The 22,176-nt window shown below is 40.5% G+C and overlaps 2 protein-coding genes across 2 annotated transcripts; one reads left to right on the top strand and one right to left on the bottom strand.

Moving 5' to 3' along the window:
• Positions 1-70: 70 nt before the first annotated feature.
• LOC134195353 (long-chain-fatty-acid--CoA ligase ACSBG2-like) lies at positions 71-5,796 on the bottom strand. Its single transcript, XM_062664370.1, has 17 exons — positions 5,482-5,796; positions 5,145-5,419; positions 4,830-4,918; positions 4,653-4,773; positions 4,382-4,462; positions 4,223-4,324; positions 3,911-3,958; positions 3,738-3,845; positions 3,576-3,644; positions 3,443-3,501; positions 2,957-3,079; positions 2,847-2,895; positions 2,448-2,696; positions 1,998-2,148; positions 1,797-1,936; positions 1,346-1,592; positions 71-420 (listed from the first exon to the last, which is right to left on the bottom strand). The coding sequence occupies exons 1-17, from the start codon at positions 5,642-5,644 to the stop codon at positions 347-349; spliced, it is 2,148 nt and encodes a 715-aa protein (XP_062520354.1). The 5' UTR covers positions 5,645-5,796; the 3' UTR covers positions 71-346.
• Positions 5,797-6,058: 262 nt separating this feature from the next.
• LOC134195634 (DNA mismatch repair protein Msh6-like) lies at positions 6,059-21,944 on the top strand. Its single transcript, XM_062664691.1, has 36 exons — positions 6,059-6,436; positions 7,089-7,326; positions 8,174-8,279; positions 8,599-8,690; positions 8,750-8,950; positions 9,302-9,390; positions 9,457-9,511; positions 9,607-9,699; positions 9,852-10,003; positions 11,012-11,070; positions 11,133-11,195; positions 11,250-11,326; positions 11,452-11,526; positions 13,152-13,223; positions 13,276-13,366; positions 13,606-13,694; positions 13,786-13,889; positions 14,300-14,710; positions 15,226-15,306; positions 16,287-16,382; positions 16,441-16,490; positions 16,552-16,595; positions 16,782-16,836; positions 16,894-16,994; positions 19,332-19,353; positions 19,406-19,616; positions 19,795-19,866; positions 20,045-20,105; positions 20,178-20,276; positions 20,338-20,460; positions 20,654-20,741; positions 20,818-20,907; positions 21,099-21,253; positions 21,361-21,492; positions 21,555-21,622; positions 21,692-21,944. The coding sequence occupies exons 1-36, from the start codon at positions 6,099-6,101 to the stop codon at positions 21,759-21,761; spliced, it is 4,023 nt and encodes a 1,340-aa protein (XP_062520675.1). The 5' UTR covers positions 6,059-6,098; the 3' UTR covers positions 21,762-21,944.
• The last annotated feature ends 232 nt before the right edge of the window (positions 21,945-22,176 follow it).

Below are 22,176 nucleotides of genomic sequence, written 5' to 3'. Positions count from 1 at the left end.
CACGTGTGACGTGTGGGCGTCCACGTGACCAACGAATGGGGTTGGACAATGAAAGAAATGGTCACATCGATTCGCGGCTCTCGACGATTTGCGTTAATGAGTACAAAAGTAAAAATGATATACAAACAGCTGAAATGCTGACAGTCAAGTCAACTGCGGTTCACGCTTGTTGTACGCTTGTGCGTGGGCGTGGAAGCTATAGAGTCAAACCGTCGAGCCGTGAGCGTGCAATTGTAGCAAAATTTGACATCTGAGGTGAAGACATTCTAGTAGTCAATACACGAGGTATGAAGTTTGGTGACACGTGCGAGTCACGCAGGCCACACGTGTACACAATGTCTGCAGTTCAAGCGTAAAATTGGTCAATTGTCTCCTTGTATTTCGAAACAACAACGTGACGCTTCAGCTTGAGAGTAGGTCCTACAACACAAATGATCAAATTAGAATGAGGCACATACATATTCTAGGCCTTTACACACCTAAGGGGCATTGGGTGTCAAACATGTCAAACCTTATTAGCTCAAACTACATAGGTAGGTGAGGTGGTTTGAAGTGGATTCAATGAGCAATGGCGCCTGTACGTGGCACCACAAGTACCCATGCAGCTCTTCAGGTAGGTAGGCAGCAGTAGATGTACGTCTCCTCTCTATCCTGTGCTTATGGCATAGATGGACGTACTGTAAGCAAAGATAGCAAACTAAAGTATCTTCGAGAAATGACTGGTAGTCATGATGACCGCAGGTTATAACTCTAGGGTGTTTATGATGTTTGCGGGGATTGAGTTTCCTAGTGTGAAATGGGTCAATAGGCATTGAATGGGCATCCAATTCACATCTGCTGAGGAGTGGATTGAATGTGGTTTGATGTGCTTCAAGTGTGAAAAGGCCTTATGACTACAGACAGACAAGGCAACATTACAGAAGAGAAACAAAACAGACAGACACAGACAGACAGACAGACACAGACAAACAGAACGAGTGTGCTACAGTAAACCAAGAAGTTTTTGGTGGCGATTTATTTTTGGTAATTTCGGTATGGCCTATATGAAGTACACCTAAACTAAATCTCTACTTTAAATTTTGTCAAAGTTGTCAAACCTTGAACAGCGAACAGCAATGTCTGTGAACATGGTAAATTATTGTTTCTCCTTATCAAACTACTATTGTGTTGGACAACTGCGTAAATGTACAGTTCTAGTGTACTGTGCATCCAGCCAGGAGTCTCGAGCTTCCGAGGAGTTTCACTGAAAATGGAGAGGTATACTACATGTACCAAAATTTTATGCCACCGAAATTTCTTGGTTTACAGTAAACAAAGTATCAAGCAAATAACCATGTGGACTGACCAAGCTCTCCTCCGGGTATTGTGAAGTCTCCATGGAGAAGTGTCCACTTCTGGACCTTTTGAGCTCGAGAGACGGCTTTGTCATTTGCCCTGTCAATTGCACTTTGAATAGCCTTGAAAACTTCTTCATCACGTGACTGAATGATGTCAGAGACTTTGGTGGCTTTGCTGCCAAGTTTCCTAACGAAATCAGCAGCTTGAGGTTGGAGATCATCAGAATACTCACCGGTATCAGGATCCAGAATGACCTACAGACAAACGAGACAGTGATGACATGCAAGTGTCAACAAATGAATACACAGACAGACAGACAGACAGGCAGACAGACAGACAGGTGGGTGGGCAGGCAGGCAGACAGACGACGCACCTTGCATTAATTAAAGCATGCAGGTGGGGATAGCAGACTGACTACAATGTGTCAAATGTGTCACTGTGCCACACAAGTATCTTACTTTCAAGGTGACCAGTGCAGACAGGAATTTGCGCCTATCTCCAATCACCATCACATTGCTCACAAATGGCAGCTCCTCCTTGACTGCATTCTCAATAGGAACTGGTGCAATGTTCTCTCCACCAGCAGTGATGATCAATTCTACAGCAAAACAGATGAAATGAGACGTTTTGGGTCACTACTGGTGAGTGGATCAATGTACCTTTGATACGTCCTGTGATCGTCACGAAATTCCTCTCGTCCAAACAGCCAATGTCTCCTGAGTGCAGCCACCCGTCATCATCTAGTGCTTGTAGTGTTTTCTCTTCCATTCCAAGATATCCCATGAAGATATGACGGCCACGATAGCACACCTGGATGATTAGATATACAGTAGAAGTTATTGTACTGAAGGGATGCATCTTATACACACTAGACTATTGTATTGGAGGGATGCATCTCACAATACATTAGACTATTGTATTGGAGGGATGCATCTTATACGCACTAGACTATTGTATTGGAGGGATGCATCTCACAATACATTAGACTATTGTATTGGAGGGATGCATCTCACAATACATTAGGTTACTGTATTGAAGGATGCATATCTCAATAAATATCAAGCTATTGGAGAGACACAATTTTGTTGATAGCTGTTTCAATGCATTACCTCTCCTTCTCCTTTCTCGTCTGGAGTGTCAATTCTTATTTCAGCACAATCCATACATGGTGGGCCACATTTGCCTAATTCAGATCTCCCTGGCATGGAAATATTCTGTGGTCCTGAGCATTCACTCATACCATACAGTTCATAGAGAGGAATGTTGACACCGTGGAAGAATTCAAGCGTTTCTCGGCCAATAGGAGCTGCACCGGTCCATTGAATTTTGCAACGGTCAAGTCCAGTAGCTACACGGACCTGTAGGACACAATTGTTACAGTCAGATGGGACAGACAGACAGACAGACAGGCAGACATACTGACAATATACTACAGCAATACCAATGTGCTACACTGATAAACCAACCAACCAAACAACCACATTCCATAAACTCAGTGATCACCCAACCTTCTTCAACAGCATTCCCGCAATGGCAAATCCCCACGGCGTTGGCAAGCTACAAACAGAAAACACAAATAAAGCAGACGATTGCCTACAACTATTGTTTGGTCATCCACTTCTTCTCGATGTTCGTATTGGCCTCTAGAGCCTTCGCTTTTGCCCAGCCGCCGATTCTCTTTCTGAAACTTGACAGACCTCTGGCTGCCACTTGAATTGCTTCCATCATTTTCTCCCAGACTCTGAAGTGCAGAGAAATGTGAGTGTTTCCATGCAAAGTGGGAGGGTAGGGTACAGGATGACAAGCAGATGGACAAACAGGTAGAACAAAGAGATTGACATGATGAAGGTAAACAGCCAAATAAGCATACTGGTATGCATGCAAACAGATGGATATACATGTAGACAATCAGGTAGACAAACAATTGGACAGATAAGTAGCCAAACAGATGGACGCACAGGCAGGTTGAGATACAGGTAGAAGCACACAGACGGACAATTAGACACAAAGTAGACAAACAGATGGACATACAAGCACACAGACAAACAAGCAGTGAACTGCTTGAACAGACAAATTGTGACGTCTTTGCATCCAAATGACTCACCGCGGAACTCCAAAGAAGTATGTTGGTCGTACTTCCTTCAACGTTTCACCCAAACTTCCCTACTCATTAGAACAAATATCAACACGTGTGTCACGGGTATGCACCACATTTATAGCTGCCAATGCCACTATACCTTCAATGCATCGGGTTGTGCAAACCACACAGTGCCACAGAGTATCATGGGAGTGTACATGTCAGCCATCTGCCGAAACAAGATGCAATTAGGAGACAGAGAAACGAAAATGATACACACAAACACACACACACGTGCACACACACACACACACACACACACCTGCGCTGCAATGTGACTAAGAGGCAGGTAACTGACTACGTGGAGTTCGCCAACAACTGATCCTGTTTCTAGAGCAAGTTGAGCCAAACCAAATGCTGTGAAAGTCACCTACAGCAATTCGACAACAATCAGTTTGATAATGTTTCAAAGAAAGACACAAACAGCATGATTACATTGTCATGACTAAGCATCACACCCTTTGGGTTGCCAGTAGTGCCAGACTAGAAGAAAAAAATCAACTCTATTTAGGCCTTACAAAATTGTCACTGTCTATCTGTTTGTCTGTGTGTGTGTGTGTGTGTGTGTGTGTGTGTGTGTGTGTGTGTGTGTGTGTGTGTGTGTGTGTGTGCCTATCTGTCAGCCTGTTTGTCTGTCTATATGTTTATAATTTGTCCATCGGTCTCTCTGTTTGTCTTTCCACCCTCCACATGACATGCCACTGCAACTCTCTAGTCATGCCCGTATTGTCTTATTCTACCACATACAGTGTACACAAGAGAACAGCAGTGGGACGGCTTCCTGCCTGCCTTCCGTTCATCCAGCGCCTCATCAGTTACAGACTCACCAAGCTTCATAAAATCTTGCCACTAAAACAAACAAACAATAAACACCACATGCTTAACTGCGCACCACATGTCGCTCACATTATAAATGTTCTCCTGCTTTACTTCCAATTCACCCTCATATTGCACAATAGCTCTTACAAGGGGAAGTTTGTCCTTAACCTGGAAGCACAAAACACTAAAACGAAAGTCCCTTATAAGGCTAATACAATAATTAAATTACATCATTGATATAAACAATGGGCGGGGCATGTAATAACAGTGCATGCATGTGGAGGTGTGCACACAGCACAGACTCTCACGACACGTAAATGGAAAAAAGAGAAATGGACTGAAGTTAACTACGTCTTACAGCCAGTATCCGTTGCAGCTTTTCATTGTTCTGAACGATGACGACATTTGCGGAGCAATTTTCAATGACGTAGTGGCACGCCTCCGGTGAGTTTGTGGTATAAATACCAGTAACCAGACCACTACAAATACGTTAATAATTAATATTAATTTATTAACAATATTTGCAACCAATTACCCAGCAAAGATGGCAGCAAAGTTTGCAATAAACCACTCGGGTGAGTTGAAGCCCATAATGCAAACTCCACTGAACGGTTCCAACCCAACCTTGAAAAGAACATATACAAGTCACGTGACTATACCTAAACTTAAGTGGCAACACCTACTACTGTATGTGTAGTGGGAGGGAGAGTGCGTAACTCACGTGACAGTACTTAACTCACGTGACAGTATTTAACTCACGTGACAGTAACGTGCGCAAGCATGCCAGCACCTACCTCACGTGACGTTCGCGCGTTCCTGCACGCGACTCCAAATACTTCCAAACACTTACCGTTATGAGCGATTTGGCAGCACGCTTGACATCCTCCATGTACTCCTTATACGTCCACTTTACCCACTCTCCTTGTCTTTTCACACAAAGCGCGTGAACGTCGGGACATCGCGAAACCGCATTCTCGAAAACCTCGTAAACCGTCTCGGGTTGTCTCGCTGCGACTCCGCTCGCGCCTACCCGTATCTCAGACTCCTGGTCGGCGCGAGTCACAACAACGCGCGCCTTTTTCGTTTCAGAAGCTGGCAATGACGTCACCGGTCCGCCTTCGGTTTCTTCCAGCAACACATTCGTGTTGATGTAAGCGAATACGCTATTCACACGGAGTGTGGCCTACCTGATTTTTCTGGCGGCTTGTCGGTCAGTTTGGATACCTCATCGGCTTCCTCTTGTTTAGTCTGTTGCTCGTCTGGCTGTTTCTCTTCGACTACAGCATCGACGGACGGTTTTGGCTCGTCTATTTGTGCGTTCTCTTCATGATTTTGCTCTGTATCGGCCATTACAGTTCGATTTGTGAAGATAGAAGATCACAAACGAGTTAGAGTGGAGAGAATATTGTGAAAGTACCCGGATAATAGACTTGTGGGCGTAGCAGGATGGTATGTTCGTACCACGTATACACATGTTATATATTTATAAAATTTAATTAGTATATCGAATATACAGCGTTAGCATGTTAACTTTACTGTACATGTAGAAATTGAGAAAGGTTTATATAAATTTAATTAAGTGAGTGCGCGCGCTAGATACGACTCTACACTCTACTGTACTGTAGAAGTTAGACTCTAAAAAATTTACTACACAGTTCATGCAAATAATTTTAAAACATTTAATTAAATGCATTTCTTTCATTAGCTTTCAATTTCGTAAAAACTTACTTGCAAATCTAGTATCACGTAATTTGGCGCCAAAGCAGTTCATATCAATCATTGCCGTTGTCCGCGCGCTCGCGTCATGCCAGCTGAAAAAGGCATTCTCTCATACTTTTCTCCATCTTCAAACACGGCGACCCAACGAAGGCCTGATGAAGCCGTAGATTCGAGCAGTTCGCCTCGTCAAGAAGCGCTCCGCGTGTCCAAGGTTTATACGGGGACTTCAACATCGAAAACGGCAACCGGTGTTTCGATGAATGAATTTGATGTCGTTTGGGCTCAGATAGAAGGTCACCCGTGGTGGCCAGGAATAGTGACCAAACATCCGGGAACCTCCTTACTATCAAAAGGAATGACAACGCGGCTGTGGCACGTGCAGTTTTTTGGTGACCCTCCAACACGAGGATGGGTACAAGAAAAGTAAGACTTTTAATAAAATAGTAATTAATTAATCAATCAATTAATTAATTAATTAATTAATTAATTAACAATAGAATGGTAATAGCATGTGTCATCAGTATGTCTACTACACAGACAAACGTGAAGAACAAGTTTGTTGGTTTGTTTGATTGTGTTTGTGCTTTTCAAGTGTTGTCTGTCTGTAGTGTGTTTGTCTGTCTGTTCATCTGTTTTCTTTTGTTTTGTTTTTGTTTGTTTATGGACAGATTTATTTGTTGGTCTATTATCTGTTTTTTGTTGTCTGTTTGTCTGTTTATCTGTCTGTTTGTCTGTCTGTCTGTTGTCTGTTTGTTTGTTGTCTGTTTGTTTGTTTGTATAGCTGTTTGTCTGCTTGTTTGTTGTCTGACTGTTTGTTTGTTTGTTGTCTGTTTGTTTGTCTGTCTGTTTGTTTGTTGTCTGTTTGTTTGTTGTCTGTTTGTCTGTCTGTTTGTTTGTTTGTTGTCTATTTGTCTGTTTGTCTAGCTGTTTGTCTGTTTGTTTGTTGTCTGTTTGTTTCTTTGTTTATCTGCTGGTCTGTTTGTTTCTTTGTATGCTATCTATGTGTTGTCTGTTTGTTTGTTTTTGTTTATCATTTTTGTTTTTTGCTATTGACTAATGTTCTCTTTGTTTGCAGGTTTGTTCATCCGTATTCTGGTTTGAATGACGAGAATGCTCCACTGTCTGTCGCATTAGTAACTCCTGATGTTAAATCTGCATGTCAGGAAGCAGACAAGGCGCTCAGAATGGTGGGCAAGGAGAGACAAAATTTGATCAGAATTATATCATCAGATGGAGAAGAGATGGAGACAGAAGAGAGCAAAATCGCAAATGTTTTGCTTTCGGATGACGACGAAGAGATTATTTCTAACACAGTGAGTATACACTTATAACTTATCAAGACTGTCAGAATAATGTAGAATGATGTGGCCAAGCTGTTTAACTATGGTATGTACATTCATGTTCATTTGTTTTTAATTAAATGATTTATGACAAATAAACCATCTGTCTGTCTGTGTCTATTTGTGTGTCTACTTGTTTGTCTGTTTGTCTATTTGTGTGTCTGTCTATTTGTTTGTCTGTATGTCTGTCTGTCTAAATAATTCTAAAAACTACACAAACAAAAGAGACCCTTAGGCCCTACACATACAATGATTTAATAATTTGCAACTGTAGTGTTCATTCTGTGAATGCTATATAACTTGTCTGCTATAACTTTAGCAAGGTTTCTCTGCAGTTGAATGGAGATGAGAGATCTCCACTTGGTCTTGAATTGGGCCTTGTTTTTCTTTCCCTCATTATCTCTAGACGACTTGGCCAGCTTGTTCAGATAGTTGGAAGCTTGTGTCCCCCAGCGACAAAAATTGTCTTTTTGTCTATTGTTTGTCTGTCTGTCTATTTGTTTGTCTGTCATTTATTTGAAACAGTTTGTCTGTCTGCCTACTTGTTTGTCTGTTTGTCTATTTGTTTGTCTGTCTATTTATTTGTCTGTCTGTCTGTCTATTTGTTTGTCTGTCTGTCTGTCTATTTGTTTGTCTGTCTGTCTGTCTATTTGTTTGTCTGTCTATTTGTCTGTTTGTCTGTCTGTCTATTTGTTTGTCTGTCTGTCTATTTGTTTGTCTGTCTGTCTACTTGTTTGTCTGTCTGTCTATTTTTGTTTGTCTGTCTGTTACTTTCTCAACTGGTTTTGAGACTGGTGCATCTTGATTGTGTATCTTGTAGAAACAACGAAACGATGGACGAAAGAGACGATCAAGTACATTGTCAATGGACGAGAAGAAAAAACAATCTAAACGAAGGAAGAGAATAATCGAGGAAGAATCAGAAGGTATAAACACTTGTCTCTTTCAATCTCTCAGAATCTCAATATTTAGGTTGCACGCTCATCAACACACTCATCCATCTATAGTATCTACATGACATGCCTATTTGTCTATACGTTTGCTGTACTTAGAATGTAATTTATGAATTATTATTGTAAATATGTTTGTTTAGTGTATTTCTAGTCATTTTACTATGCAATTTTGTTGTGTCTTGTTTTGTCAATGTTTCCTATTTACACATTCATTCAATCGTCTATTCATTCAATTTGTTTAAGTTTCTTTATTTTAATGTCTACATTGTTTGACTTTGCACGTTTTCTCTAGATGAATACCAACCTGCAGCAGAACCTTCCAGTGATGACAACATCAGTGAGGACGTCATCTCTGATAACTCTGTGTGTGAGCACATAGAAACAGTGAGCAGCTACTCAACTGACTGTATCATATGGTGTAGCTTAAATCAATATATTTACAGCCAAAAGCCAAGAAACGATCCAAGAAAGAAGTGAAGGCAACTGTTTCGCAGTCATTTGGCATGGAAAGTGATGACATATGCTCATCGTTTTCATCTACGTTTCTGTCTCCTTCTATGCCAATGAAACCACCATCGGCTGCAGTGCAGGCGAGTGCAAAAGCTGCAGCTAATGCGTTGGCCAAATTCAGTTGCAGCTCGTCGGTGAGTGCCTCTTGGTGGGGATGATGGAAGTAGAATGGGTGTTGTTGGGATGGTGGAATCTGGATGGATGGGCTAGACAATGAGACACATACGTGATGTAGATGTGGACACACACACACACACACACACACACACACACACACACACACACACACACACACACACACACACACGGACACACATGGACATAGACACACACGGACACACACACACACACACACACACACACACACACACGGACACACATGGACACACACACACACACACACACACACACACACACACGGACACGGACACACAATCAGAAACCCGATTTGTTTAAGTTTCTTTATTTTAATGTGTACATTTCAGCCAGGTGAAAAGCCAAAGAATACTGCAAACGAATCCACAGAGTCATTTCTTCACGATACGTTGTCATTTCTTCAAGATGGCAAGAGGAGGTTGGTTTGATTTTGGATGTGATTTGTGAGTTTGTTGTTGAATTGATGCATTCATGTTTGATTTAGAGACAAGGAAGGTCGTTTACCATCTCATCCACAATTTAATGAACGAACCGTTTATGTATGTGGTGTAGTTATTATGTCATTTCTTGCTTGTTTATCTCTGCTGTAGTATACGTTTATGGTATCTGTGCAATGTCACTCCTCTAATTTTAGGTTCCTACTGACTTTCTAAAGAAGCAAACTCCTGGCATGCAGCAGTGGTGGACTGTGAAGAGTGACAACTTTGACACTGTCTTGTTTTTCAAGGTGAATACAGACAGACAGACAGACAGACAGACAGACAGATTTGTAGAAAAATTAAACAAACAGACAGGCAGCAAACCAGACCATGTAAGACAGATAATGTTATTGAAATTTATTTGTCTGATTTACTAATGCATCTGGCGCGTGTTGTGCAGGTTGGCAAGTTTTATGAGTTGTATCACATGGACGCTGTTATTGCAGTCAAAGAACTTGGTCTCGTGTTTATGAAAGGCGGATTTGCACACGCCGGATTTCCAGAGATCTCGTTTGGTCGATACTCGGACTCATTGATAGAGAAAGGATACAAGTCAGTAGTACTGTAGTGGACATCAACAAATAATTAAATAATTAATATTGAATGTATTAAGACTAATAATAAGTATTTCAACTGACATGTCATTGTTTATCTAATTATTGGTTGTTGTTTGTTTGTTTGTTTGTATGTTTGTTTGTCTGTTTGTCTGTCTGTTTGTCTGTCTGTTTGTCTGTTTGTGTAGCTGTTTGTTTGTCTGTTGTTTGTCTGTTGTTTGTCTGTTGTTTGTCTGTTTGTTTGTTTGTTTGCTTGTCTGTTTGTCTATCTGTTTGTTTGTCTGTTTGTTTGTTTGTCTGTTTGTCTATCTGTTTGTTTGTTTGTTTGTCTACCTGTTTGTTTGTCTGTTTGTCTAGCTGTTTCTTTGTCTGTTTGTTTGTCTGTTTGTTGGTCTACCTGTTTGTTTGTCTGTTTGTTTGTCTGTTTGTTTGTTTGTCTGTTGTCTAGCTGTTTCTTTGTCTGTTTGTCTGTTTGTTTACCTGTTTGTTTGTCTGTTTGTTTGTTTGTTTGTCTGTTTGTCTAGCTGTTTGTTTGTTTGTTTGTCTGTCTGTTTGTCCACCTGTTTGTTTTTCTGTTTGTGTGTCTGTTTGTCTGTTTGTTTGTCTGTCATTTGTCTGTTTGTTTATTTATCTGTTTGTATGTTTGTCTACTTGTTTGACTGTTGTATGTTGGGAATTTTTAATTTTGATTTGATATGTACTCTACATCTAAACTTTAAGCATTTTTGCAATTTCTGAGGAACAGTTGGGTCACTGGGTAGCTCTGCAAGTCAGCATCAGTTTATCAAAATATTTAGATTTATGAACAGTTGAAGTGTGAATAAGTGACATTGTACCGTACCATCACTCACTTGTGAACAAAGCCAGCAACCTAAAAACCTAAAGTCTAATCTTTGTATATTGTGTGACAGTATATTGTATTACCACAAGCAGCACATAACTGTTTGATTACATAATCCAAACGTTTGCCTCCAAAATTGGTTTTCATAAAAATTTCTGCTTTTAGAATTGGCAGAGTTGAGCAGACGGAGACTCCTCAAATGATGGAGGAAAGAATAAAGAAACGTAAGAAGCAAAGGAAGCCGAGCTTGAGACTGACTATTTTATTGTATTTTTATGACCTGCAGATGGGGTATCAGGTCGTATTGACAGGGTGGTGAGACGTGAATTGTGTGCAGTTGTGACAAAAGGTGAGGAATGCCACGAACGTCTGACGTCTGTTGTGTGTCATTTTGATGTCACAGGAACGCGTACGTATGGAGTGTTGGACGGCAACTGCTCAAACAGCGCGGGAAGCTACCTGATGGCACTAACAGAAAAAGTATTAATTAATTACAATTTAATTAAATGCTGTGGTAATAGTAAAGTTGTCGACACTTTACAAATTTACTAGTTTGTATTGCTGTTACATATTAATATCAATAATTACACGAATTCTTGTCTTAGCCTTGCGGTGAGGTTGCTGGTGGAGAGTCGGTCTACGGTGTCTGCTTTGTCGATACTTCTATTGGAGAATTTAATGTGAGAGAAGAATGACATGTTATTGGCAGTCTGGCTGTTGATCTTTTGTATTTTATCAGATGGCCTGTTGGTTTGCTTTTGTTTGTCTGTTTTGTGTTTTGCTTGTTTATCTATTTGTCTTGGATTGTTGTTTGCGTATCCGTTTCTTTGTTTTTTTGTTTGTCTGTTTATTGCTATATCACATGAGCCTATGTCCGCATGGGTTTGTCATTTGATTTTAATTACACACACACACACACACACACACACACACACACACACACACACACACACACACACACACACACACACATGCACACACACACACACACACACACATCAATTTACCTTACATGCATCAATGTTTGTTGTCGTCACTTTCATTCTTAGTACCTGCATTAGTTATACTGTAAAACCAGAAATTTGTGTGATGATTTGAATCATGTAACCAAAATATCATCATGAATTCGCACTGTGCATAGACCTGTGCATGCGTATTGATTTCATCTTTCTCTCACCGTTTTCCCGTAAATCCATGTACACTGTTTGCCCAGACTATTGAATCGATAAAGGCAATTCTCTTCACACCTACACAAGAAGTTGAACAGGCAGCAAATGTCTGTGCATAGGGGCTTTCGTTCTTGTTGTAGTTGTTATGGCGGTTGTTGATGGTCAATATAAACCATTACCATATTACTGTGCATAAAAGCGCATACATCTATATCTGAAATCAGGGGGAATAGGACAAGTTGATCGAGATGCAAGCGCATGTGCCTCTACTGAAATTCATGTGATTGAGTAGAATTGTGTTAATTAAGACTCGATTTCAGTGGGTTGGGCATGTAGTACGCATGCCTGATGACAGGATACCGAAGCAGTTGCTGTTGGAGAGCTCAAACAAGGAAAGCAACATCAGGGAAGACCATGGCTATGATTCAAGCAAAATTTGCCATCAATTGCTGTCATCATTTGAGTGATATAAAAATTGTGATGTATCTACCATTAGAACTCTTCCAACTTTGGGGTCTAACTTGTCCTACATGTAACAAAGTGTGTCTTTCAAAAGATGGATTACTATATTAACCGTCATCCCTGACTCAGTGGACACACCATCATGATGTTAAGGCTATCAAACGTACTACTTTAGGTAACATTTTGTCTAAAACACTGTCATGAACACTAAGTGATCATGTCTTGTCAGTCACTTCCGTCTTGAAGTCTTCTGTTGTCATCATCGTCGTTATCATCAACTCCACTGGAACTGCGCTTTTAGATATGAAACCCTTCTCTAGAAGCTGACATAGTAGAAAGTGTATGTATGAAAGAAGTTTTCTGTTGTTAACCCCAATCGACACCACACTCTTAAAATGACTTTGGTATAACATCTCTGTCTATAGATTTCCAACACTCATCTACTCACTCTGCTACTTGGAGATAGCTGGCCGATAAAAAAAGTCTTGTAAACAAGCGCATGCGCTTTTATGTGCAGTAATATGGTACCAGTTAGTATACTTGAGTAGACATTCTAACTGTCGTGATATCACACAATTAAAACTGCATGGCATTTTTGAAGCACTCATTTGGGGCAATTTATACAATATTAGGGTCACACGAATTTCTGGTTTTACGTTGTTATGTCTTTCTAGATTGGACAGTTTACAGACGATCGTCAGTGCTCCAGGTTGCGAACATTACTAGCTCATTATCCACCGGCACATGTAAGCACTTTTATTTTTTCATATGAGGAAGTAGTCTAGTCTTGTTTTGTAGATTCTTTATGAGCGAGGTCGACTCTTGGACAAAACAATTCAAGTGCTACAAAATAGTCTCGCTACTGTGATTAAAGATTCTTTGCTTTCAGGTGAGCAGACAGTGGCATGTAGCTGTCTTGCAGTCTACAGTGACTTTGTTATATTCTTCTCTATTTGTCTTGTGACAAGTTGTCTAAGCCTTTCTCACTGTATTTGTTTGTTAGCGTGTTTATTGTTTGTTGTTTGTTAGTGTTTTTATTGTTAGTTTGTTGTTTGTTAGTGTTTTATTGTTTGTTTGGTAGTGTTTTATTGTTTGTGTTGTCTGACTTTGTGACTGCATCCTGTACAGGATCGGAGTTTTGGGATGCTCAAAAGGTGTTGAAGTATCTAGTAGAAGGCGACTATTTTAAAGCAGACTGTTCAGATAGTTCAGCGAAGGTAATACACCATCTTTTCGAGAACATTGCACGTTTGGATGCACCATGGGATGGATGGATGGATGTATTGGCTCTAAATTTGTCTGTTTCAGTGGCCAGATGGATTTCAACGTTTTCTGTCCGAGATTGATTCACTTGGTTTGACAGCTCATGATGATTGGCTGTTGGGATTGAGTGCATTAGGAGCAATTACTTGGTAATGTGCAGACTCTCTTTGACTTGGATTGTATGGGACTGTTGTATTGGAGTGATGCATCTCACAATACACTAGACTATTGTATTGGAGGGATGCATCTTACAATACAGTAGACTATTGTATTGGAGGGATGGATCTCACAATACACTAGACTAAAAGTATTGAAGGGATGCATCTCACAATACACTAGACTATTGTATTGGAGGGATGCATCTCACAATACATTAGACTATTGTATTGGAGGGATGCATCTCACAATACACTAGACTATTGTATTGGAGGGATGCATCTCACAATACACTAGACTATTGTATTGGAGGGATGCATCTCACAATACACTAGACTATTGTATTGGAGGGATGCATCTCTCAATACAAAACATAATTGTATTTTTTTATTTTCTATTACAGGTATTTGAACAAGTGTCTAATAGACGAAGAAATTCTTTCGCTATCTAATTTCACAATCTACACGCCCATAGACTCACACGGTGCTTCTCTCTCAGACGATTCCCAACCACAATTCCCATTACCACATCAGCACATGATTCTCGACGACATCACTCTCAATAATCTCGAAATATTAACTAATAATTGGGATGGGTCAAGATTCGGTACATTACTAGAAATACTTGATCATTGTTCAACTGCATTTGGAAAGAGACAATTCAAGCAATGGTTGTGTGCTCCACCGTGTCATCCCGACGTTATCAATGCAAGACTGGATGCAGTTGAGGATTTAATGGCATTGCCAGCGTCGGTGACTTCAGGAACAAGGACGATATTAAAGTCACTTCCTGACCTGGAGAGACAACTTCGAAAGTAAGGCTATTAACTACAGTTAGTTGAGGTTTTGTACATGCTCACTGCTACACCCAGCCCACACGCTTGATAGACTTTTTGAGACAATTTGTTGGACTTTTTGCTTTTACTAACACGAGAGGAAGTTATAGGTTTTTGTGTTCCACCACAGCTTCCAAACGTTGTGCTAGAGAGAATTTATGTGTACAAATTTTGACTAGTTGATGGTGTGTGTGCGTGTGTGTGTGTGTGTGTGTGTGTGTGTGTGTGTGTGTGTGTGTGTGTGTGTGTGTGTGTGTGTGTGTGTGTGACTTGGCATGAAAAGCAGAAAACACAAATTAAATGACTTGATCATTGTCTAGTTATGATTTACGGTAACAGAACATTTTTGTTACTAACCTTGAAAAACGGTTGCACGTTGAGTGCGATATGCTAGAGTGTAAAGTTGTTTGTGACCGTGTTCTTGTAATGCATTAATTGATGTCTTTGTTATGTGGGTGATTGTGTGTAAATGTTGGGATGTTTGTTTTCTGTAGGATTCATGCTCTTGGCTCTGTGTCTCGGAGTCAGGATCATCCAGACAGCAGAGCAATAATGTATGAAGAGGCGATGTACAGGTAGACACAATTGCTTTAGTTTTTGAGTTGTGATAGAAAGTAGACTGTGTAGCTTTAATGCAGACAGCTAGACTGACTGACTGGCAGGCAGACGAGAGAATGGCGGACAGAAATGTAAGACAGACAGACAATCAGACAAACAGATTAGTGTATATGACAGGTGGCTAGATGGACAGGTATGCAGAGATTTAGAAAGATGGGCAGACATACATACATACATACAGACAGACAGACAGACAAATTGTTTTATTCTTTCCCAAACTGTAAATGTAACAATCACAAAAATGAAAGCACCCTTAGCATAAACAAAAGCTACTAAAATGTCTGAAGTCATAGCTATTATCCTAATGAACATAGTGTTGAATGTCTACATCAAAGAAAAAATCATCTGTCTTACCTACATGCAATCTACTACTTATCTTCTTTAATATAACTCTAGCATTACATCTCTGGATAATTATAGAAATTTGTCTAAGCCATCTCGTCCTGAAGTTGGCTTCAGTACTTCTGCCTTCTGAATCTTTTGATTTTTTCGAGAGTGAGCTCAGGAAGTTATCAGCCTCCTGACCCCAGAACCCAAAGTGTTCAAAGACCAGAGGAACTAAGTTAGGTGTTGTGCCATCCTGAACTGACAGAGCTTCGTATTTGCTTTTCTTTCTCATCTCATGCCTCTCAGCTGCATAGCCTGCCTCTTTAGATGCTCTATTTAGGATGTCTGCTCCAAGGGTGAGCCATGCTCACGTCCAACTCTGCTTGATTTATCGTACATCAGAGAGAGAGAGAGAGAGAGAGGGAGGGAGGGAGGGAGGGAGGGAGGGAGGGTGGGTGGGTGGGTGGGTGGGTGGGTGGGTGGGTGGGTGGGAGGGAGGGAGGGAGAGAGAGAGGAGAGAGACAGACAGACAGACTGATAGACAGACAGACACTTTAATACCATCTATTTTAATGAGACTAGTGCAATAACTTGTGTTCATTTCTATCAGTAAGAAAAAGATTGGAGATCTTCTCTCAACCTTGGAAGGATTTGCGAAAGCCGAAGAGATCATTGGAATGTTTGATGAAAGCCTAAATGACATACAGTAACCACACGTTACCGAAGATGTCACTTTTTGCTAATCCATCCATCTTTACACACAGATCAGTTCTACTGAAAAGCATTCTCACAGTCGTATCTTCTGATTCAACTGGTGAAGTCTTCTTTTTTTCTCTAAATTTTTACTACTTGACGAGTTGCGTTGTTTGTTTTAGGTCCAGGTTTTCCTGTCTTGTCACAGAAACTAGATTACTTTACAGTGAGTGTGTAATGCACTCACAACTATTGTAGAAAATAGCTTGAATGAGGCAGTGTGTGTGTGTGTGTGTGTGTGTGTGTGTGTGTGTGTGTGTGTGTGTGTGTGTGTGTGTGTGTGTGTTGTTGGTGCAGTTAACTTGTCTTTGGTAGCCATGCACTGACAGTGACTGTTGTTTGTTTGTCTCAGAGAGCATTTGATCATGAACGTGCACGACAAGACGGAGTCATCAAACCAGCCAGAGGTTGTTGTTTGTTTCCTAGGACAGTGAAGAACGTGTGTTTTTAGTTGCTTGCGTTAGGTGTTGATGCTAGTTATGACTCAGCAGTGGTTACTATTGATGTTACACTGAAGAAACTGGAGACGTATCTCAATGAGCAGAAGGCTAGAATAGGATCAAAGGTAAGATCTGGTTTGGTCATCTACAGGGCTGGTTGTTGTATTGAATGCAATGGTAACTAGATGTATGATGGGGATGGACAGACAGACAGACAGATAATTTATTCTCGTACAGATTCTACTTGTACACATGCTAGGATTTTTTAAATACAAATCAGTCTTGCAAACAACAAAGTCATTCACTAATGGACTTGACTTTGAATGTCAAAATCAAATAATCTATCTAAATCACCATGATTAGGTGACAATTTTGAAAGTTTTCTAAGGATAACTTTGGCGTTGCATCTTTGCAGAACTGTAGAAAATCTTTTTCTCCAATACGACATGAACATGGAAGCATTAAAATTGGCTTCTGGATTTGCTGACTGTTGTGACAAATGCTGCAAAAAATTCTCTGCTTTAGTGCCCCACCTCCCAAAAATGTTCTATCACAAGAGGAACACATCTTGATACATATCCTCCTGGACAAGCTCTTCTGAATATTTTTCATTTTCTTTTCTTCTCTTGTTGCGGCAGCATGACCATTTTCCTTGCTAGCCGTCCTAATAATGTCCTGACTTCACGGATGAGCCAGGGAAACATCAATATCCAAATTCTGTCCAGTATTTGGATCAAACATTGTAATGTCTGGACGGTCTTCAGTATTGATGTATTGATGTCTTGGTTCTGTTTGATGGGGAAGGTGAAGGACAGACAGACATTCACTCCACCCATTTAAGACTAAATTGTGAGACCACACAGGTCAACCCCATATTTACAGGTTAAAAGATTGTATTCGTATTCATCCAAATCATGACCACAATCACACTTTTTAATCCAATTGGTGAAAAGTAGAGCCACTCCCAACCTCAGGTAAGACGCAGCACGCTAAAGAAAATTTGTTTGTTTTTAAAGCGTGCTTAGCAGAAGTGGCGATGACATTCAGCCACGCACCAGTCCCTCGTCCTTGCAGGGATCTCAACTGTGGTGCATCTCTATCAGACTGTGCTTGTATAATAATATCAGTAGCACTATTACTGGCAATCATTTGTGGATAATTGATGCTGTAATTTCTTTGGATATGAGATAAAGTCATCAAGAGACTGTTGTTCTCCATCTTCGTGGTTTGACTTGGGCATTGATAGTATTGCTTGATAGGAAGAGGCCACAGTGGAGCCGATTGACCCTGGCAGTGATTTCCTGCTTTGAAGATAATTGACTAAATCAAAAAATGACGAAACCTCTCAGGTAAGTCTTTCATGGCTTGACACCATGAAGATAAGAAAGCTGCTGGTGAATTTGACTGATTGTGTCAATCCAAAACCACCAAATTTGATCTTTAAAGTTGATTGTTTCCATAAAGTTGCTTGTTTCCAATTGATATCATCTAGATGATTGTAACCTATAATGCTTTCAAACGATGATATAGCCATATTATCATGTATGTTTGCTCTGCTTGCAAATCAGCTGGGAATATTTTTCTTGCCAGGTAATTCAGTCGAGGAACATGACAGTGACATAAAATCAACATTGAGCTTTGACTGTCATGCAATTTGACAAGTTCAGAACAAAGACGATCACCAGATTTGGCTATATCAATGCATCGAGTTTGTATGAAGTCTGAATTCCCTATAGGAGTGCCCAAAATGATAGTTCTATCGTATGCAACAGAACAGAAGTTGGAAAATTGCAACACTCACCAGATGGGCAATACAGTTCACACTTTCTGTCACAAATTTCTAACCCAACTTTCAACAAAGAAGATTTGAGATCTTCGAGGACTGATTTAAGGTTTTCAGTTGGCCCAACCACATACACATCATCCAAATATGCAAGTATAGTGACTTCATCATGTCGAGTCAATACTTCACATAGAACAGGGTGGATAGTGGCAGAAAACAGAGCTGGACCCAAAGGGTCACCTTGATGAACCCCTTCACTTGATGAGAGTACTTGTACACCTTTGCTGGTGACATAGATAAGGAGCTGGGCTCTCCATACAGTTGGTTGATATGAGGGTATATATCTGCAAACTGATGTGCAATTTGTTGTAAAAGGCACTCTCTAGACGCTGAGTTAAAAGCATTTCTGACGTCCGTTTTAAGAATTGACCAATCAGGGTTCTTTTCGAGTAGAATTTGAATGTGGTGTGTGAGCAATTCCCCTCCCTCAGGTGTAGCAATACCATGTTGTAGACAGACAGACAGACAGACAGACAGACAGACAGACAGCAAAGACAAAGGCACAGACTGTCGGTAAACAGGATAGACAAACTAACATACAGACAGTGTGACACACCAACAGTTAGATGGACAAGCATTTAATGGCTTGTTTATAATTGTTTGTTTGTTTGTTTTTCAGCAAATTTGCTATGTTGGTTCAGGTACACACAGCATTGATTTTGCACCTGTATCAGTGTAATTGCTTATTTTTAGGGAGGAATAGATACCAACTAGAAGTCCCTGATTCGTTTACTGCAAAACTGAATGGTTCAAAGTACGTTCTCCAGTCCCAGAGGAAAGGATACAAACGGTATTACACGATGGAGATTAAGGACACGGTGGCAACTCTTACCGAGGCCGAGGAGAGAAGGGATGCAGCACTGAAGGATAGAACGAGGAGAACATTTGCTGAGTTTGATACACAGTGAGGATTGTTTGTTTGATTACAATAGTGTTGTTCATGAGGTTTGAGTTTGATGACATACACTCAGACAGACTGACAGACAGACTGACAGACAGACAGACAGACAGACTAATGGATGTCTCCTGTATACTTTAGTTTGATGGATGGATATATTTTTTGACTTTGCCTTGTGGTTTAGCTTTCATACTTGGTCAAAGGCCATTCAGTGTCTGTCTGTGTTGGATGTGCTTCTCAGCATGGCTCACTTTAGGTAAAGATCACACACACACACACACACACACACACACACACACACACACACACACACACACACACACACACACACACACACACACACACACGCATACACACACACACACATACATGCATGCACAGATGTCCATATATAAGTGTTTCATAGCAATGACTGATTAGTTAACATTATTTAGTGGAAGCAGCAGTGGTGTCATGTGCCGTCCTCAGTTTGTCATGCCGAACTGTGACCAACAGGTAAAACACTTTAGTCTTACATAAAGACTTTATTTCGAATTCAAGTTTGTGAACTAATGACATGTACTGCAGCCATTTATTGATATCAAGAATGGTCGACACCCTTGTATTAGTCAGACATTCACAGGAGGCGATTTTATCCCAAATGACACGTCGGTTGGCATTTCGATGGTATGACAAGTTGCAGTGTCATTGCAGGCAACATTGAAAAGAAGTATGTTACTTGTGGTAGGATGATGAGGTTGAGTCGGTGTTGGTCTCTACTCCCGTTTGCGTTCTTGTTACGGGTCCAAACATGGGTGGAAAATCTACATTGATGAGGCAAACAGGAGTAATTACAATTATTGCTCAGCTGGTGCGTTGGAATCAACGAGAGTTTTAACACATTAATTAGACTATTGTATTGGAGGGATGCATCTCACTATACACTAGACTATTGTATTGGAGGGATGCATCTCTCAATACATTAGACTATTGTATTGGAGAGATGCATCTCTTATTAATTGAGTGGTACTTGCTTTTTCCCTCATATTTTGTTGCATTTATAGGGCTGCTTTGTTCCTTGTGAGAGTTGCCGACTTACTCCTGTTGATCGTGTATTCACTCGTCTTGGTGCTCAGGACAGAATCATTTCTGGTAGAATTTTTAGGCGTCGTATGGTGTCACTAGGTCATTCACTCCGTTTTTTGTTATCATTTTGATACATGTACAGGTGAGAGCACTTTTTTTGTTGAGTTGAGCGAGACGTCTAGCATTTTACGACATGCAACGAGACATTCCTTAGTGCTTCTCGACGAACTGGGTATGAGATCTGGTTTGTGAACACATTGCCTGCTTGGTTGTCTGTCTGTCTGTCTGTCTGTCTGTCTGTCTGTCTGTTTGTCTGTCTGCCTGTTTGTCGGTAAATTAATATTTTGTCTGTCTGTCTGTCTGTCTGAGTGCTTGTCAGTTTGCACTGTGCATGTCATAGTGTCATTTGTGTTCTTCCTTTAGGACGCGGCACATCTACATATGATGGAACAGCGATTGCTTGTGCTGTTGTCAATGAGCTGGCACATGAGACACAGTGTCGAACTCTGTTTTCCACTCACTACCACTCACTAGTGGAAGAGTTTGCTGCAGATCCCAAAGTTGCTCTTGGACACATGGTGAGAATGCTACACACACACACACACACACACACACACACACACACACACACACACAACAAGCAAACAAACAAACACAAGCATCAACTCAAGATATGTCTTGCCAGGCGTGTATGGTGGAGAATGACTCAGACGATCCCACCAACGAGACTATCACGTTTCTGTACAAGTTTGTCTCTGGCGCTTGCCCTAAAAGTTACGGTTTCAATGCAGCTCGTCTGGCTGGTATTCCTGATGAGGTTTCAATAATTTTTTTTGCTAATCCTAATGCGCATGACTATTAGATGTAATCCAATTGCAGGTAATCAGTGTGGCAAAAACAAAAGCCAAACAGTTTGAATTCAGTGTTCAGAGTGTCAAACTGTTTAGGTTCTTCTTCTTTGATCTTTACAGTGGATCTATCAATGCTAAGAAATTATTGTATATTGTATTTGACAGATGTTTTATGAGTGACGATTCAGATGACAGAGACAGTCTGCAAAAGGTGCTGCGATTGGGATTGGTTTAAGCGTAAAGGTAACGGTCTAGTGTAGAAAACTCTATAGCAACGATGCAAGTAACTTGTACATGTCGTATCTGTTCGCATGTATTGGGTTGCCTCATCACATCCAAGGCAGCAAATGTTGGTTTTGAATGGGTATGAGGCCGTTTTGGTGGGTCATACCTTGAATAGGTATAGTTCACTCGCTAACGCTTTTGTGTACACATGAAACTTTGCAAGTTATGAATTTAACTTCCACTGCTTTGAAATGATTTAGTTATTTTCGATTTGCAAACATCAATTAATAATTTAAATTAAATTAGTCAGTTATTTAATTGTTTTATGTTAATTAATTAAACCAGAAGTTTGCAGTATTTGGTGAAACTATGGTTTGAGTGATGCAAGACAAGTTCCTATAGTCTTGTATGCATGTTTGGTGGTG

Source organism: Corticium candelabrum, chromosome 20, assembly GCF_963422355.1.
Source record: "Corticium candelabrum chromosome 20, ooCorCand1.1, whole genome shotgun sequence".
In the NCBI taxonomy this organism is placed as follows: Eukaryota; Metazoa; Porifera; class Homoscleromorpha; order Homosclerophorida; family Plakinidae; genus Corticium; species Corticium candelabrum.
Note: the sequence above shows the minus strand (reverse complement) of the source record. Positions and strands in the feature narration are given on the sequence as shown.

Coding starts and splice junctions, on each gene's coding strand:
- LOC134195353 (XM_062664370.1), bottom strand. CDS start 5,644: ATGGCCGATACAGAGCAAAATCATGAAGAGAACGCACAAATAGACGAG. Junction 3,502..3,575: donor CACAACCCGATGCATTGAAG/GTATAGTGGCAT, acceptor TCTAATGAGTAG/GGAAGTTTGGGTGAAACGTT. Junction 2,149..2,447: donor ACGAGAAAGGAGAAGGAGAG/GTAATGCATTGA, acceptor CTAATCATCCAG/GTGTGCTATCGTGGCCGTCA.
- LOC134195634 (XM_062664691.1), top strand. CDS start 6,099: ATGCCAGCTGAAAAAGGCATTCTCTCATACTTTTCTCCATCTTCAAAC. Junction 16,596..16,781: donor AGAAACTAGATTACTTTACA/GTGAGTGTGTAA, acceptor TGTTTGTCTCAG/AGAGCATTTGATCATGAACG. Junction 20,742..20,817: donor TCAGGACAGAATCATTTCTG/GTAGAATTTTTA, acceptor ATACATGTACAG/GTGAGAGCACTTTTTTTGTT.